The sequence below is a fragment of the Anabrus simplex genome, chromosome 11 (assembly GCF_040414725.1).
Source record: "Anabrus simplex isolate iqAnaSimp1 chromosome 11, ASM4041472v1, whole genome shotgun sequence".
Taxonomy (NCBI): Eukaryota; Metazoa; Arthropoda; class Insecta; order Orthoptera; family Tettigoniidae; genus Anabrus; species Anabrus simplex.
Window position 1 is genome coordinate 85,889,242 of NC_090275.1, and position 16,570 is coordinate 85,905,811.

General features: G+C 40.5%; 2 protein-coding genes across 2 annotated transcripts in view; both read left to right on the forward strand.

The window, feature by feature from the left end:
- LOC136883437 (fatty acid synthase) overlaps positions 1-16,570 on the forward strand; it is an 844,467-nt gene that overhangs the window by 144,785 nt on the left and 683,112 nt on the right. The window lies entirely within an intron of this gene.
- LOC137502712 (uncharacterized) lies at positions 6,565-8,490 on the forward strand. The gene is made up of 2 exons (XM_068229710.1): positions 6,565-7,486; positions 7,583-8,490. Exons 1-2 carry the CDS (start codon positions 6,565-6,567, stop codon positions 8,488-8,490), a joined length of 1,830 nt encoding a protein of 609 aa, XP_068085811.1.

The following is a 16,570-nucleotide window of genomic DNA, read 5'->3' on the forward strand; positions in this document are numbered from 1 at the left end:
TAGCACGCTCAGTGGGATTAGCGTCTAGTCCTTCAATATCACTCCACTGAGATGAAACAGACATGATTACAGCACAGTATTCGCTTCCTCACTAACGTCACTTACAACAGTGTTATTTGTTTTACAGCAAACGTTCTCGACTTCCCAACATGCATTGCAACACAGCCAATCAAACAGCTTCCAGACATGTAGAAGGCAGTTATTTTTTTTCTTTCCAAGAAGAGTAGACAGTGATGGACAGCCTAACTCGTGAAGGTCTACGAGTTGGCAGCTCGGCGAGACAAATTCGCGTAACCAAACACTCTTCTCCAAGCCTTTTACGAAGATAAGATCGGCGCCTGAGAGATGTGCATTCATAACCAGTGAGAGGTAGTGGTATGGAATCTCCCCTTCTTCCCACTTCAGACCCAAATGTCGTCTTAACCATGCAGTTTGCTTCCGATCTTCCTCTACTTGCCAGTGAAGGGGATAGGGTGGTTTAAAACTAAAACTAGTTACTTTTGGCCTCCACAGTCTAGTACAATCGAGGATAGCAACGTCCTTGTAGACAAACTTGTTTCCGTCTACCTTAAAACCCTGCACGTCCACAATCAAGGTCTTCGGCATAATAGAAACAGGTTACAACACGTTCACACCGCTTTAGCGACTGATCGCTATCACGACTATGGCGAACACTTAAAGATCTTCCCCCTCCACCTCCTCCTCCTTACTTGTACGCCACTGACAAAATGAACATTTTCTGGAGCTATAGTCTTCTATTTCGAGCGGAAATTTCGGAAGTCTGTGTCCAAGCTGGCGGGCAGCGTGGTGCAGGAGAAACTCTTTAGGTAGGCAGAATAGTTCATCGTCTGTTAGTTGCCGTAGTACTCCGGTCTTGTAGAACTTGTCAATAGCTCAACCAATGATTTTGCGAGCTTGAGGAAATAAATCAGGATCTACTAGTACATCCTCTTGCTTTTCCATGCAGAGGGGGTAACAACATGGCTCTATAGGACCATTCCAGTCGCGGAAGGTTACAACTTGTGGTGACGACTTGAGATGAGGGGGTAATCGTTCCCATGCTGGTGCTATAGCACAGAATGCATAGTGCACTACGTATTCCGCTGGTAAACACTCCAACTGGTGATCGGATAATGCCAAGAGAGAATGATGATTCAAATAAGCATTTATAGCTTGACCAACGGCGTCTAGATAGCGGAGAAATGTATGCTGAGACATGATGCTCTCGAGATTATAGACTTAAATTACAATAAACACAACTTTTTATCATGGGCGTTGGCCCGTCAAAGTCTGTTTGATTATCACCTCTATTCTTGTAGTGGCTTTGACATTGGCGACAGGCAACAACCTCAGGTAATAGCTTTAGATGGAGTGGTAGATGCTTCCAGGTATATTCGACGTCGTGTGCTGCATATTCAGTTACATATGAAGCAGGTAAGTAGTTGAGTAATTGTCTTGGCATACTTAACAAGGAGCCATGCTTCTTGTGGCTAGCAATAGCTTTACTCACGAGATGCCTGTATAGTGTAAATAAATCGTCGACATTTTCTATACACTGTACACTTTGTTCTTCCCAAGTAGATTCCATAGCGTAGACTGATGTTCTCGATGTAACAGCACGTCTATTTACATTCTTGTTACCATGTTTGAAAGAGGGTAATAGGTCACGTTAGACTCGTGAATTATAAGACAATAGGCGGTAGTATTTGGCGGAATATTTTCAGCCGTTTCAAATTCGAGACGAATGTCTACAGGTGAGTCTTTTACCGATTCTTCATGGTGTGAGCAGTCGATGATCACAAGAGGTGCAGTGTCCTTGAAATCTGTTGGTGTGAAGAGAGGCGATCCTTCCTTCTGATAGTACGAAGACTGGAACTTGCAGAACATCTCGTACAATGTGCTGAATTTATTTTTTGTAAAGTCCAGTTCCATGTTTTCATACGGATACGTTATACTATTAAGATAAGCACGAAAATTTCTCAGTTGACAGTGATCGAATTTCGAAGCATCTTCAGCATGTTGAAATTTTTTATTAGTTTGGAAGCCAAAGATTATGTAGAGAGGCTTTTCAGTGAATCGTGAGGTTTTTACTGCCCAGCTGTGTCTATCTGTTGTCGGCAGAGTTGGATACTCGTGCAGGTCCCAACTGCGAAAATGGATAGGAAGTGGTGAGTCATTTTCTACAATTTTCAGTAGACGAAGTTTCATCTGATCGGAAGGTGTTACTTGAGGCACTCGCCACAGTATACGATTGAGTAAAATCTTACAATCTTCGGGCGTTACTTCCGCCTTCAGTGCATTGTAGTCGCTACGGTCGCGTACTAGAATAAGTTCTTGTTTTACGTTCGCCATAATTCTCCTGTGATCCTCGGCAAAGCCGAGAATTTTCTTTAATTTCAACATGCCTGTAAATGATCCATCCGTTTGCACCATCCAGTCGTTGTTGGAACCTGGACACCAGCCACCCGTTCTAAATGGTTTACATTCTTCACTCCCGTACGATGCATACATTTTCATGGCACTCGTAATACCAACATTCTTTGTAGAATCTACCTCTACACCGTTAACTTCATAACGCGCTTCCGAAAACAAGAAAGCGAGTGCATTATTGTTAAGTTTGGATGTGCCTGCCGATGTTCCATCTGAAACTTTTACTACTTTTCCCTCGATGTAGAGGTGACTCAAGTAAGGGAGTGTATAGACATCTTGTTGATTGATTACTAGTCGTATTTCGTCGTTGTTACCGATCCCATAGGTGAAGGGTTGGTATGAATGGTACTCAAATCTGACGACTCCCTCCTGCGTCTCCGCTGTGTCCACGATTTCTAGCATATCTTCCATGATGTAGCGTATATCCTAGTTTCTTCAGTATCTCTCTGTTAACACGTGTGAGTGTAAGCGCTTGCCGAGCACAAGTGAGACGATCAGTAGAAGGTCGCATTCTTTTGTACACTATTTTCATGATGGCTTCAGATGTAGTGTGTAGGCCACGTCCGTCTGCGGGTCGAGGTTAATAAGATTGTTTGCTCTGTTTTCTAGCCGAAGTGTAATGTCGCTGACACTCGTCACACTCACTGGATGGTAGAGTACAACGTTAGGTCTCTCGCGTATAGTAAAGCCGCCGGGCTCGGTAATGATGAACTGATATAGCGTGTGACTCGGCTGATGATTAGTAAAGACGTCTGTGATGATGTTACACGAAACAGTCACGTGATGATCTTCTAAAATTTTTATAGGCTGATCCGACTCGTGCACCGTACCGCCCTCTAGCGTTCGCTTAGAAAATCCCAGGAGAGGACCAATAGAATCTTCCTGTGTTTCGAAATCAATTTTAAATGAAGATCGTATACTACACTTGTGAGTAACGTTGCTCGCCGTAAGATCAAAGTATCGCTTCTTAGTAACAAAATCGTCGATTTTAAATTGCCGGACCAGTACCTCTTGAATTCTGTCGTTAATATCTTCTACGGAGTAGCTTCCTGGAGGAAACGTTAACAATATTCGTCATAGTAGAATTTATTTTTTTCCCTCGTAAACGTTGTAAATCTTGTTGTGTGCTTCGAATGCAATAAGGCTTAGTTCGTAGGGTTGACGTCCCAGTTGAATAGGTGGATTAAAGTATACTGTTGTTTCCGCTCCTTTTCCTCTTACCGTGAATGTTCTAGCCGCACCTGACATCACGCGTACACTAACAGTCCTATTGTCGGCGCTGGGCTTCATATAGAAACCTAAGACAGAGACGGCCACATTCAGAGGAGTTGAAGCGTTGCAAACGATCCACGTTGTACTCTATCTTTGCACTGCTCCCAAAATAGCGGACGAGTTCAGCAGGAGGAGGCAGGTTTCCATAACTGTCAAAATAGCGCACTCTATGTCCCCGCTTAACATAGGCAACATAATGCGTTCCTGGTCCTGAACTTTTGTCCAGGTTGACGATACCACTTTCGTTTTTATGCACACGTTTCGGTAGAGCATCACGCATGAATACACCCCGAAAGAAACGTATTTTTAAACGTTTTGCAAACTTTTCCACCTCCTCGTGGCTTAGTGCCCTACGGGGCAGTGCGCTTATTAGTTTTTTGGTGTCATGTAAATACCTAAACCTTTTTTGTAGGGCGCTAGACGCATGTTCACCCCTTTACCTCTTAATGCGGTTGCTTCCATCGTCTTGTTATGCCTTTCACTCTCCTTTAATTGCTGTTTAGCCTCTCCAACGGCTTTTACTGTTCTTGCTACAGCACTCGCTCCTCCCAGTAGTGAGCCTAGAGCGGCGAGTCCGGCAAAAAGAGCGGGTAGAAATCCTCCTCGTTTTGGTACCGGAATAATTCGAGCACGTTTTCGGAAAAGTAATTTTCTCTTTGGACTTACGCGAGCTTTTGCCGCACGAAGAGCTTTTCTTAGCGCTACTTGTTGATTTTTTTCACCTTGGTACGCGATACGTGCTGCATGCACAATATCGCGAAGTCCTCCTCTCCTCTTCTTCGTAAAGCGTTGCTTCACCATAATGCACTGTACACGTTGACTCTACACTATCAACTGATGCTACACACTCTAGCATACATCTATTTATCTAAATTGTTTCCTCCAGCGTTAGCCTACAGGAATAACCGCTGAATATTCCATCATAATGTACAAGGGAAAATCGTTAATAGTTTTTCCTTCACTTACCTCCTCCTCCGTCAGCTTAAGGAGAAATGTAAATTTATCTTCTCCTTTAACAGCTCCATCGATGAAGTTATAAAACTATTCCTCATTCTGCCTAATTATCAGATGTTTGTCGTCCGGTTTATATGTTAAAATGCGAATAGATCCATCGTACGGCATTATAAATTCGCTAAGTCCACTTGCCAGCACATACTTTCTTGCAGTCTTATCTTCTACTTGTCTACTCATTAGTTGTACGAGAAAAATAGACGGCAAGGATTTAATGTAAAGAGATAATCTGCTATCTACAAATCGTTTCGTTGCAACGTCATGGGAATTGACAGGGTCTCCAACATTAGTCAACCTTCTTCTTTTTGTCATTTCAACTACTTCTTCCGTAATTGTACACACTTTATCGATCTCACTCGTAAGAAAATGTTTTGTGCACACATCCTGGGCATCAACCGGATCTGCTACATCCGCTAATCTTAACGCATTCATATAAAGGGCTTTGTCTCTAAGGTTCCCAATCTTGCTTATTTCTCGAGAAACAAAGTGTTTTGTGCAAGCGTCTTGATCATTCACGGGATCGGCCACGTTGATGATGCGTTTCCTTTTTACATCATATCCTTCACTATCTAACTGTGGAAGCAGCTGAAGATTTCTGTCTACATAGCTTTTATTAGCAGCATCATTACTATTCACAGGTATTCCCACACCTTTTATGCGACGATTCTTTGCATCGTAGTGTCCATCGTTACTTTGGAATAGAGTATTTTGTTCTACATAAGCTTTTGTACACACATCTTGTTCATCAACAGGGTTAGCCACATTGACTAGACGTTTAGATTGAGCATCATAGTTTCCCTTTATTCGTTTCAATCGGAACCAGTCAACATATTTTTTTGTACACGCGTCGCTAGGTAGTTGCGGATCTTCTACATTCATTAAACGCTTTTTATTAACATTATAATGACCGTCCGAAGTACGTTGGATTGTTTGCCTATCGACATACCTCTTATTCACCGGATCGGTTTCATTTACAGGGTCTTCAACAGTTTTCTTATAGCAATATGTTCTTCCGAAAGCGTCCATCGCGGCACTGCTCAATAGTGTGTCTATTACGTGAGTATTTAACTAGATTCATTCCTCTCCCACCGTCAGTCGTTATGAAGATTATAAAACAGAAAGATACACTTCCCGTTACGAATGTCGTCTCACAACTAGTCCCGTGGGCATCAGTGCAGCTGCATCGTCATGGTACACTATTACCATCCTCTATTCGATGTATCGTAGCGGGTCCATCTGGCTGCGGAAAGAGCAACCTCTTAATCACACTCATTACTTCACGTCAGGGATTACGCTTCCAGAATATTTACATCTTCGCCAAGTCCCTTTATCAACACTCTATCAATATCTGAAACAGGTTATGGATGGATTAAGTGACATTGGTATACAATATTTTTCTTTCTCCGCCAACCAGGATGTAATACCTACAGATGAAGTACTACCATATTCTCTCATGATTTTCGACGATGTTATAACAGAGCAGCAAAACGTAATTCAATCCTACTTTTGCATGGGACGACATAAAAACGTTGACTGCTTTTATTTGTGTCAGACCTATTCACGTGTACCGAAGCAGCTTATCCGTGATAATAGTAACCTCATAGTGTTATTCAAAATGGACGAGTGTAATATGCGTCACGTCTACGATGATCATGTGAATACTGACATGACCTTCCAAGACTTTAAGAAGATCTGTGCTATGTGCTGGAATAACAGTCGCCACGGGTTCATTGTTATCGATAAAGATCGTCCCCGAAACGAAGGACGGTATCGTATGGGGTTTGATCACTTTATCACTATTTAATTGACTCCTTCACAGGGCGAGCGTTTACTTGTATCCCTGCCGACGTCATGAGCAGACATTTAACGCAGGAGATTATCCGCGCACGAAACAATATTCGTCAAAAGTATCGAGAACTTAAACGCTATCGTGCAGATAGTGATCTACTCTTGCAAAAACATATTGCCGAACCACTTCAAGCTATACTTAGGACACCTTCAAAGAAGAGTCTCCAGTCGGTTGGAACGCAGACGACACCTTTAAAGAAGAGTCTCCAGCCCGTTAGAACGCAGACCGTTGAAGAAGAAGAAGAAGAAGAAGAAGAAGAAGAGAAAGAGAAAGAGAAAGATGATCAGGTGTTTACTCCAGCCAAGTCAAGAACACCTCAGTTTCTACGTACGACAGTTCTCGCAGAAACGCCAACGCGGCAGTCTGATTTGTCTGCTGTTACCTCTACACCAGAGTTCAAGAGCTACCTGAAAGAGACGTACGGTGAACTCGCAGCCAAGTATGTTAAGAGATTATTTATGGGAAGAACGGATCGAACGTATGGCGTTCGTTACGAAAATGATCGTTTCTACATTGGCAACACTGAAGTAACACTGGACAGCAAAACAATAGTTGTAAAAAGAGTTCGTTATGCAGTAAGTGAAGGTCTTCTCGAACTACTTTTTTCCTACATTCCTAATTCTGAGGTGTATACAGACAGTGATCTTGAGAAGTATAAATCCATCCTACGAGCGACAAATGCGTACAGACGAAATTACGATTCTTCGGCGGCAGTAAATGCTAACAAGAGTTACAAGTACCGAGAAGTTATTTCTAAATTGTTCCCAACCCAGCAAAATATTCGTCACCTTTCGGCTAGTGGGTTGCGCACAAAGATGTGGATGCCTCGTGTAGACTATACCTACTGGAACGATCCTAACAAGTTAGTTGAGCGATTGCTCTTGCTCGATGCATCTCGCAGCGCAGGACATACGGGACATGAAGGTGAGCTTCGTGAAATAGAAGAACTACTACGCCGTGCTAACTTTATCGTGTAATTTCTCCGCGGAAGAAGAAAAAAAACATCTTCTCATGTAAAAGAAGTGATTGCTCGTGAGTTGCACAAGACAGCCCGTCGACACTATCGTCGTAGACGAGTCATCACACGTGGAAATGATGATCTTTGGCAAGCAGATCTCGTAGAAATGATTCCCTACGCAACCAGTAACAGCGGTATCAAATATCTCCTGACTGTCATCGATGTCTATTCCAAGTTTGCCTTTGCAGAGCCTGTACGTGCTAAAACAGCAAGCGTTGTCACAGCTGCGTTCAAGGCCATTATCAAGCGAGTGGGACGCTACCCACGTCTTCTTCAGACAGATCAAGGCAGAGAGTTTTATAATAAGGAATTTTCTACTTACCTGAATTCGCTTAACATCCATCATTATTCTACGTACAGCAACCTTAAAGCGAGTGTTGTAGAGAGGTTCAACAGAACGCTTAAGACCATCATGTGGCGTGAATTTACTGCACGTGGTTCCTATCGCTGGTTAGATATTCTTCAAAACATTGTCGACCGGTACAATAACACCGTTCATCGAACAACTGAGATGAAACCTCGCGATGTTCGTGACAACCGCCTGCTCAAGACTGTGTACAGTAGAGTAAAAATAGCAGACCCGAAACGTCATCGATTCAAAACAGATGATTTTGTACGCATTAGCAAACATAAATCGCTTTTTGATAAGGGTTACACTCCAAACTGGAGTACCGAAATCTTCCAGATTGATAAAGTGCAACTTACAAATCCAGCTACATACGTACTCCGCGATCTTGCAGGACAGCCCATCAAAGGAGGTTTCTATGCTGAAGAACTTCAAAAAACACAGTATCCCAATAGTTACCTAGTGGAAAAGGTTCTGCGTAAACGTGGAAATAAACTGTATGTGAAATGGCTAGGGTTCAATAACACGTTTAATTCTTGGATTAATAAATCAGATGTGTTGTAACTCTCAGCTCAGTGCTGCTCTCTGCTCACCCGATTCTCCTCTCGGCATCGTTCCCACGCCTCTACCCGTAAAAGGAAGTATACACGTTCAGTCTGGCTATTTGCTCTTTAGACGTCCTAATGGCCGCTTCGCTGACGTATTACTGTCAAAACGGAGGCTTGCTTGTTAATGTCGTAACTGAAAATAAGATTGACATAGTTGCTGTCGGTATATTAGTAGAACTATGTAGAAGAAACAAGAAAATGTATTATATGAAGAAGAAAAAATTATATTTTATGAATTATAAATCCGACTGTAATGTATTTGATACTACTTTAAATTTTCTCTCCTTGTTACGATTTATTATCAGGGAAAACAAGACTGATGATATGGACGTTTTTGTAAAATGTGAGAGGACTGAATTAAATAGTTTAGAACTTAATTATCATATATCCTATCTATTTAAATTAAGAGAACATGTGCCAGAAGTTAGCTAAACTAGCTCAAGGCAACGTCTTGCTGATTGTTCTCAGAATAAATAGTTTGCACATTCCCCTCGAGATTCTTTATTTCACTAGCGCGCTCTCCCCTCTCCACATCATCATCCCCTCTTCCACATCGTTCCCCACCGTATCCCTACCATCCGTAGTCTATAAAAGGAGCACGCACGGGCAGTTCGTTGCAGTCTGCTTCTAAGCAGACTGTCGACCAAACTGGTCCTGGGGAGGGGGGGTAAGGAGGGCTTAGACTCATCCAACACCTCTCCCCCGACCAAGGGTTGTGTCAACAACCTCTAAGTCACAATGACCTAGAGGGTGTTGGCTCAACGACGTCATTGATGACGTCATTAAAGGTCTTTGACCTAATAGCGTCATCGATGACGTCATGGTCAATGACCTTAACGGGACTTCCGGGGTCAATGACCTTGACCTTATGAATATTAATGAGATAACGGTACTTGGCCGCAGAGCGGCCTAGTCTATCTACTGCAACATATTCAAGTTGGGGGAAGATACCTCTGATTGGTCAGAAATTAATAACAGAAATTCGGGATTGGTTAAATGCAAAACAAGGGGAAAGAGAGGGGTATACAGCCAACTTAAACAATAACAGAAAGAAATTTAACAAGAAACAAACTTTTGAAATAAAAATTTTCTCCAAAAAAACAGTTCTTTCACTCCGCACTAGGGTGCACTATTGTTGATCTTCAGTAGTGTCCTCTAGAAGAGAAAGTTCACACTTCTTTCTACAAGCGAAACAAAAATACGTCGAAAATGACACAGTTCAAAAACTCTAAAATTTCCAGGTAGTGACATCTTCTGAGAAACTTGAAGATTAATACCGTCAATAAAGTTCAGACTTCCTCCAGCAGAGGAGTTTCAACTGGCGCACATTTTAAATTAGCGGCGTGGAGGTGTACCGCCCGGTACAATAATAATGGAACTCGATTGAGTAAGGTGTTTCAAGATATATATTTTTTGCAAGCATTAAACGTCTAATGAAGAGAGGGCATTCACTTGTTTCAACCAGAAGTGCATTTGTGGGGGTAGTTTTAAGAGCACCAATACATAGTCGTAATGCTTTGTGTTGGATTATATTGAGTTGTGATAAAGTAGTTTCGGACGCGGTATCTATTATGTGAGCACTATAATCCATATATGAGCGTATAGTAGCCCGATAGAGCATTAATGCGGTCGAGGGTTCTGCTCCCCATTCGCTCCTGATAACTGTTTTTTGAATGTTCAGCTAACCATCGGCTTTTCTGCGTAAGATCTGAATATGAAATTTCCAAGTGAGATTGCGATCGAGTCGTGTAACTAAATATGTATGTTGGTTAGTAAAGGGAATGCTAAATCCGTCAAAGCAAATGGGCTATTGTCAAATGCACGTTTATGTGTAAATATCATTGCTGCACACTTAGAAATAGAAAGTTGTAGGCCGTGATTATTGAACCAATGTAATACTTTGGTCATAACAGTGGCAGTCTTCAATGTTTGTGTGTGTGACATAAATAACAAAATCGTCTGCGAAGACTAACACTCTGGCAAATGGTGTAATTTTTTTCTAAATCACTCATGTATAAGGCGAATAATATGCCACTTAATATTGCTCCCTGAGGCAAGCAATGAGAAGTCTGTCGACTCGGAATGTGGTAGTAGGCAGATTTAATTGTTAATGTGCGATTAGAGAATAATTGATATAGAATGGAAATAAATTTAAAAGGAAAACCTTTAATGGATAATTTTTCCCATAATAGGTGTAACATTACGGAATCATAGGCACCTTTTATGTCTAAAAATATGGCTATGGTACTTTGTTTTCTCCACCGGGCTAACAGAATATCAAGAATTAGTATATTAATTGAATCTTGGGTATTACGTCCTTTTATAAAGGCGAATTATTACTTGGGAAACAGGTTATAGTAATCTAACGCCCAAATTAATCGCCGAAGTAAAATTTTACAGAAAGTTTTGTGTATGCACGAGCTCAATGCTATTCCGCGAAAATGGTCTGGAATATCGGGAAGTTTATGCGGTGTTAATATAGGTTTTAAATAAAAATCGTTCCAATGAGTACGAGTATGCACTGTGTGTAAGACGAAGTTGTGCCTGAGAAGGGAGTAATTTGAGCATAGTGTATGTTATTGAGTCCGGGCCAGGGGATGAGCTATTTGCAGTTGATATAACAGCTTGTAGTTCATTTAATTTTATTGATTGTGTTAGGGTGGAGAAATAAGGAGGAATTGTATTTACTGGTGATATAAATGAAAGTATCGTATAAGCAGGGGTGAGCGAGTTAAGAAAGGAATAGAGCACGTCTCGTGGAAAGGAACACTGTGATTGATGTTGAAAAGTTCTTGTGATCATTCGTATAGCGTTCCATAAATGGGTTACAGGGATATGAGAAGTTAATGAAGATATAAATGTTTTCCAGGCATTTCGCTTTTTAGTATTGAAAATAAGTTTGGTTTTGGTAATATGTCGCTTTAGTTGTAAATAATTGGCTTGAGTCATTGATTGACGATAAGTTTGAAACAAAATCTTGCGGCGGTGAATGAGTTCGTGGCATTCCTTATCCCACCATTTAATTGTTTGAGATGAGATTATTGGTTTGAATGGGTGATACGTATTTAAATAATGATTCAGAATTGTAAGAAGAGTTGAAAATGTAATATTACAACCGTGTACGCATGTTAGTGCATGGCTGAGGTATTCACTATATGTATTATTATTACAATTTTTGAAGGAGCGTATATTACTAATTTTATCTGTTGTTTGTTTCGTGGTTTGGGGTTTACTAAGACCATAAGTAATAATTATTGGAAAATGGTCGCTCGTATGAGTATCAACTAACGTGTGCCACGTAGTATATGGAACCACAGCTAAAGTCCACGGCACTAGGACGTGAACCAGCAGGGGAGAGACGTGTGGGAGAACCATCATTAATTATCGTAAAGTTATGTTGGTGAGATGTACAAAGAAAATTTGAACCCTTTGGAGTGTCAGATATACTTCCCCATTCTGTGTGTTGGCAATTGAAGTCGCCGAATACAAAGACATATGGAAAGGGATCAAATTGCGAAAAAAGTGGGACCATTGATGTTTTGTAATACAAACATCTGGAGGACAGTTCAGATTAACAAAGTGAATATTGTTATAAATGAAACCTACGACATAAGTTTGAGGAATCTGATTATGAATTGGTAAAGGCATATAGGCAAAGGAATTGTGGACACAATTAGCTACGCCTGCGAAACCGTGACCATCTTGTCTTAGAATATTATACCCCGGTACAGTAAAATGGGTGTTAGGCGTAAACCAAGTTTCTTGGATCATAATAATATAGGCCTGGGATTCTTGAATAAGCAATTGTAATTCCTGTTTTTTGGAATTGCACTCCTAACATTCCCTTGAAGGATGTTGATCATGCACGTTTAAAATGTTAGCTATATGATCACGTCATTTGTAAATAGAATTATTCGTTATTCGTTGGATTTCTTTTTGAAGACGGTCCTTCATACTGTGGAGCAGTGGGGCCTGTGAAGCAGACATATCTCTGTTAACCCGATTTTGTAATTTGGATGTGGAAGGTTGCACTGTCAAGTTTGCTGATGAAGTAGTAGGTCGAGAAGGAGGTCGTACTATAGGAGTATTTCGTTACGAATTATGGACATATAAAACCTTTTATCATAACCTGGGGCAGGAGAAGGAGGCGGAGAATGCATTACCACCTGTGTAAATTTACTTTTTCTAGAGTTTTCAGTTGGAGATGGGGTAAGCTCATGAGATAATGGAGGAAAATGGGTAGGGTTTTGTTCCGGGTAACATACAGGGAGTGAAACGTTGGCTTTCGCTTCTGCAAATGAAATATGTTCTGTACTCAGGATTTTTTCAATTGTTCTTGATATTTTTGTTCCGCACACTCTAAGGATGGTGTCAAATGTTCCCTTTTACAATATACACACTTGATGAACTGTTCTGTACATTGATTGGTGGCATGCTGTTGGGAACATTTACCACACCTATGAGTTTGTGCCTCACAATGTTTTTCCGTATGTTCGTATCTTCGGCATATCCGACATCTGATAGGTGTACGGCTCCACGTCTAAATACATTTTGTATAACGCTACTTGTTGTGGTAAGGTTTGTGCACAAAATATGACTTTGATTGATCCTGTAGGTAAATGCTCGGTTGTGTCGTTTTGTACGACTTTTCGGTTAAGTCGTTGTATTGCTTTAATAGGCACCGGTGTTTCAAGTTGGAGGATTTCTTCAGCTGAGAGGTTTTTATCAACACCGCGTATGAGTCCTACACGGAGGACATTAGAAGAGGTGATGTATGCTTTGACTTTTAGCGTCTCTAGCACAGGGTTACGTAAAAAGGCATTAGCCTGGGCTGCTGTGAGAAAGGTTACTTGAATACGATTTCTCCCTTTACGTTGGAGTGATTTTACATTTAAATCCTGTTCATAGAACATTCCTCCTAGTGCCATAGGATGTAATTGCCCTATATTTTTATCAGCAATTGATTCTACGAATACTGTGTAAGGACCATAATGAAACTTATTTTAATACTCAGGTATAGTAGTAGATGGAGCTACAGCACTGCGTTGAGTATTCTGTTGATCAGAAGAACGTTCCTTCTTTTATCGGGGTTGCCCTTCTTGATTACTTGTTGATTTGGTTTGCTTTACAGTAGAAGATTCTGAAGAATCATTATCTATGGATTCATCATCCATAGGCACTTCGATGCCTTTAACCACAATTAACTGATCGCCTGTGAGGGGAATAGGTCCCCCCACTGGAGGCATCCAAGGTTCACTATACTCTCACTATATACACAAAAGAACACCAGCAACCAACACGCCGCACACGATATCACTACTACACAACCGTCGTGCCGTACGGCGAGCAAGCGACTGTGTACTGAATTGAAGAATGAACTAGAGAAAGTTTAAACAGAGATGAAAAGTATAAAGACTGAACTAGAGAACGTGAAAAAAAATACATGGAAACCGAGGGCAGGAGTTTAGAATTAACTCATGAGAAACTTGACATCGCCGCGGAGCTAATTAAGTTGCAATAAAAAAATAGCGCTATGCTTAGAAAACATTGACAAACTGAAAGAGGAGAACCTTCAATTTAAAACGCAGCTTAGCAATGTAACATTACAGCTTGACGATGTAGACCAGTATGTTAGGATGAATTCCATCGAAATTTCTGGAATTCCTGAAACGAAAACAGAAGATACGCTGGAATTAGTGAAGGTGTTAGGTCGAGCATTGGACATTGAAGTACGGTTTAGAAGTCACGCACTCTAAAATGCCCCGGTTATATTTTCCCAAAAACGAACATATGACAAATCCGCAATACCATATGCCAACCACCATATAGCTATTCAACCATATACCAAATATTTGGGAATTTACATTGACAATAAGTTAAATTGGAAGACACATTTCGCCCGGCTGAAGTCTAAAATTGAAAGTACAATCCAAATCCTTTGTCCTAGATCGTATACTATGTTACACATTCTAGGACAACATGGATCCTAACCTTCATCATTTTCATTAGTGCTTATTATATTTTGCCACATATTTTTAAAACACTGAAAGATATTGCTGATCTTCCAGTGTAAATCCACTTTTTGTTTTATAATCTAAGAATTGTATGGAATTATTTCTCTCTTTCAATTCTTATTTTGTATTCTTTACCCAGATATTTAACTCTACGTTTGACAATCTCACCAAATATACTATAGAGAATACGTGCCACTTTGCCAGATATTGCAAGATATTGATTGCCAGCCCACCTAGCGGGTCGGCCTTGAAACTGAGTGTAGTAGTACTCAAGTACACTATGAATTGTGCTATAAGTATCAGGTTCCATGTAGTCTTTAATTAAAAAGTGGTTACAAGGGTTTCTCCATTTAACATCGGGTGGTAACATTATATTCTGTAATGTTTGCAGCAAAGAAGTGAGTGAAACTTGTTTATATTTCTTCCTAATGAGTGATTATCAAAAACATTTAAGCACCAAAAAATGCGAAGTCTAGTAATTATTATTGCATGTTTCTATCTTGGTTGAAAGTATAGTGTTTGTCTGAATATGTAGAGAAACGTGTTGGAACAAATACACATTCTCCAAGCCAGAAGAATGAATTAGATGCGATTAAAATGGAGTCGAATCTGGGACCTTCTGACCCGAATGTCTCAACGCGCGGGCTATTCAGCTAAGGATTCGGACAAAACTAAATCATTATTGAGTTTGTCAGTATGAACATTTTATCCACATTTCACATTATTTATTCGGCAAACTGTGTGTGGCAGAATGGTGAGTACCTGCGTAGTGTTTAAGTGTGGTTTTTCCTATTCACGAAGAAAGAGGAAAGAAGGAACAGAAGTTTGAGTGCACCGGTTTAAAATTAGTGGAAGTAAAACAAAGCAAAACTCATTAATTATATCAGTTTTATCATGCAACTTTTGCAGTTTCAATCTTGGCGCCTGATGTTTAAAGTCGGGCCGCCAGGTGCGCACTGTAAACATGTCTCTTAGTTTAGAAAGGGAGAATACAGAAGTGTCCAGTATTGTCTGTAGTGTAATTGGTCTCACTATAATACTGCCAATAGTTGCACCTCTTCCGTTGTTTCTCCACAGAATAAGCAATGATTTTCGTCATTTCTCTCTATGACCGTTGTTCTTACATATCCCCATTAGCCAGTACACTCTACCCCTTACTTCTCTATTTGTTAGCCTTGCTGAGTGTAACAGCTGTCGTGCAGACTTGTGTTCAAACCTGTATGCATGTAGGTGCTACATAATGTGAAGGCAGTTCGTGCCAATTGAAAGGTGAGAGTTGTCAATTAAGATTCGTGTTGCAGGTGAAAAATAGCAAACTGCAGGTCTGTTTGAAGACTGGAGACTTTGCAAATAGTCAATAATTACTGAACATTAGTAATTCAATTTCAAGTATAATTGTGTGTTTGTGAGTGCAGTAGCGGCTGGTAGTTTCTGAAGCGTGTGCTGCACCAAAATTTCCAATGTTACTCTTTTATATGAGAAGTTGAGATAATTAACAAGAAACAATTATTTCGCTAAGTAATGAACTACTTTTCTGTTAAAACTGAAATATACCCACAGACATATAATAAATAGACAGGCGGCGCTCTGTCTCGTAGCATTGGTACTAGTGAAGCCGGAAACATGCTGCCGCTACCAAATACGTCACTGCTGATCCACTGTAAACACGTATGTTACTATATTACGTACAGTTTTGGTTTATGTTGTTTTTATGCATATTTCACATTATTTTTTCGGCAAACTATGTGTAGCAGAATGGTGAGTACCTACGTAGTGTTTGGGTGTGGTTTTTCCTGTTCACGAAGAAAGAGGAAAGAAGGAACAGAAGTTTGTGTGCACCGATTAGTGGTTTACATGTGCTCATGTTCACTTGTGGCTGGTTAATAATGCTATTACATTTACTATTAAAGGTGCCTAATTACGGAAGAAACAGAGATCACTTCCTTCCGACATATATATATATATATATATCAGGCGGCTCGCGAACGCCGTACTTTCTCCTTATAAATGCCACGCATGCAC

What these genes read in the sequence shown, in the direction of transcription:
- LOC137502712 (XM_068229710.1), top strand. Translation starts at nt 6,565, where the DNA reads ATGAGCAGACATTTAACGCAGGAGATTATCCGCGCACGAAACAATATT. An exon ending in AGGACATACGGGACATGAAG is followed by an intron (nt 7,487 to 7,582) that starts GTGAGCTTCGTG and finishes CTCATGTAAAAG; the next exon opens with AAGTGATTGCTCGTGAGTTG.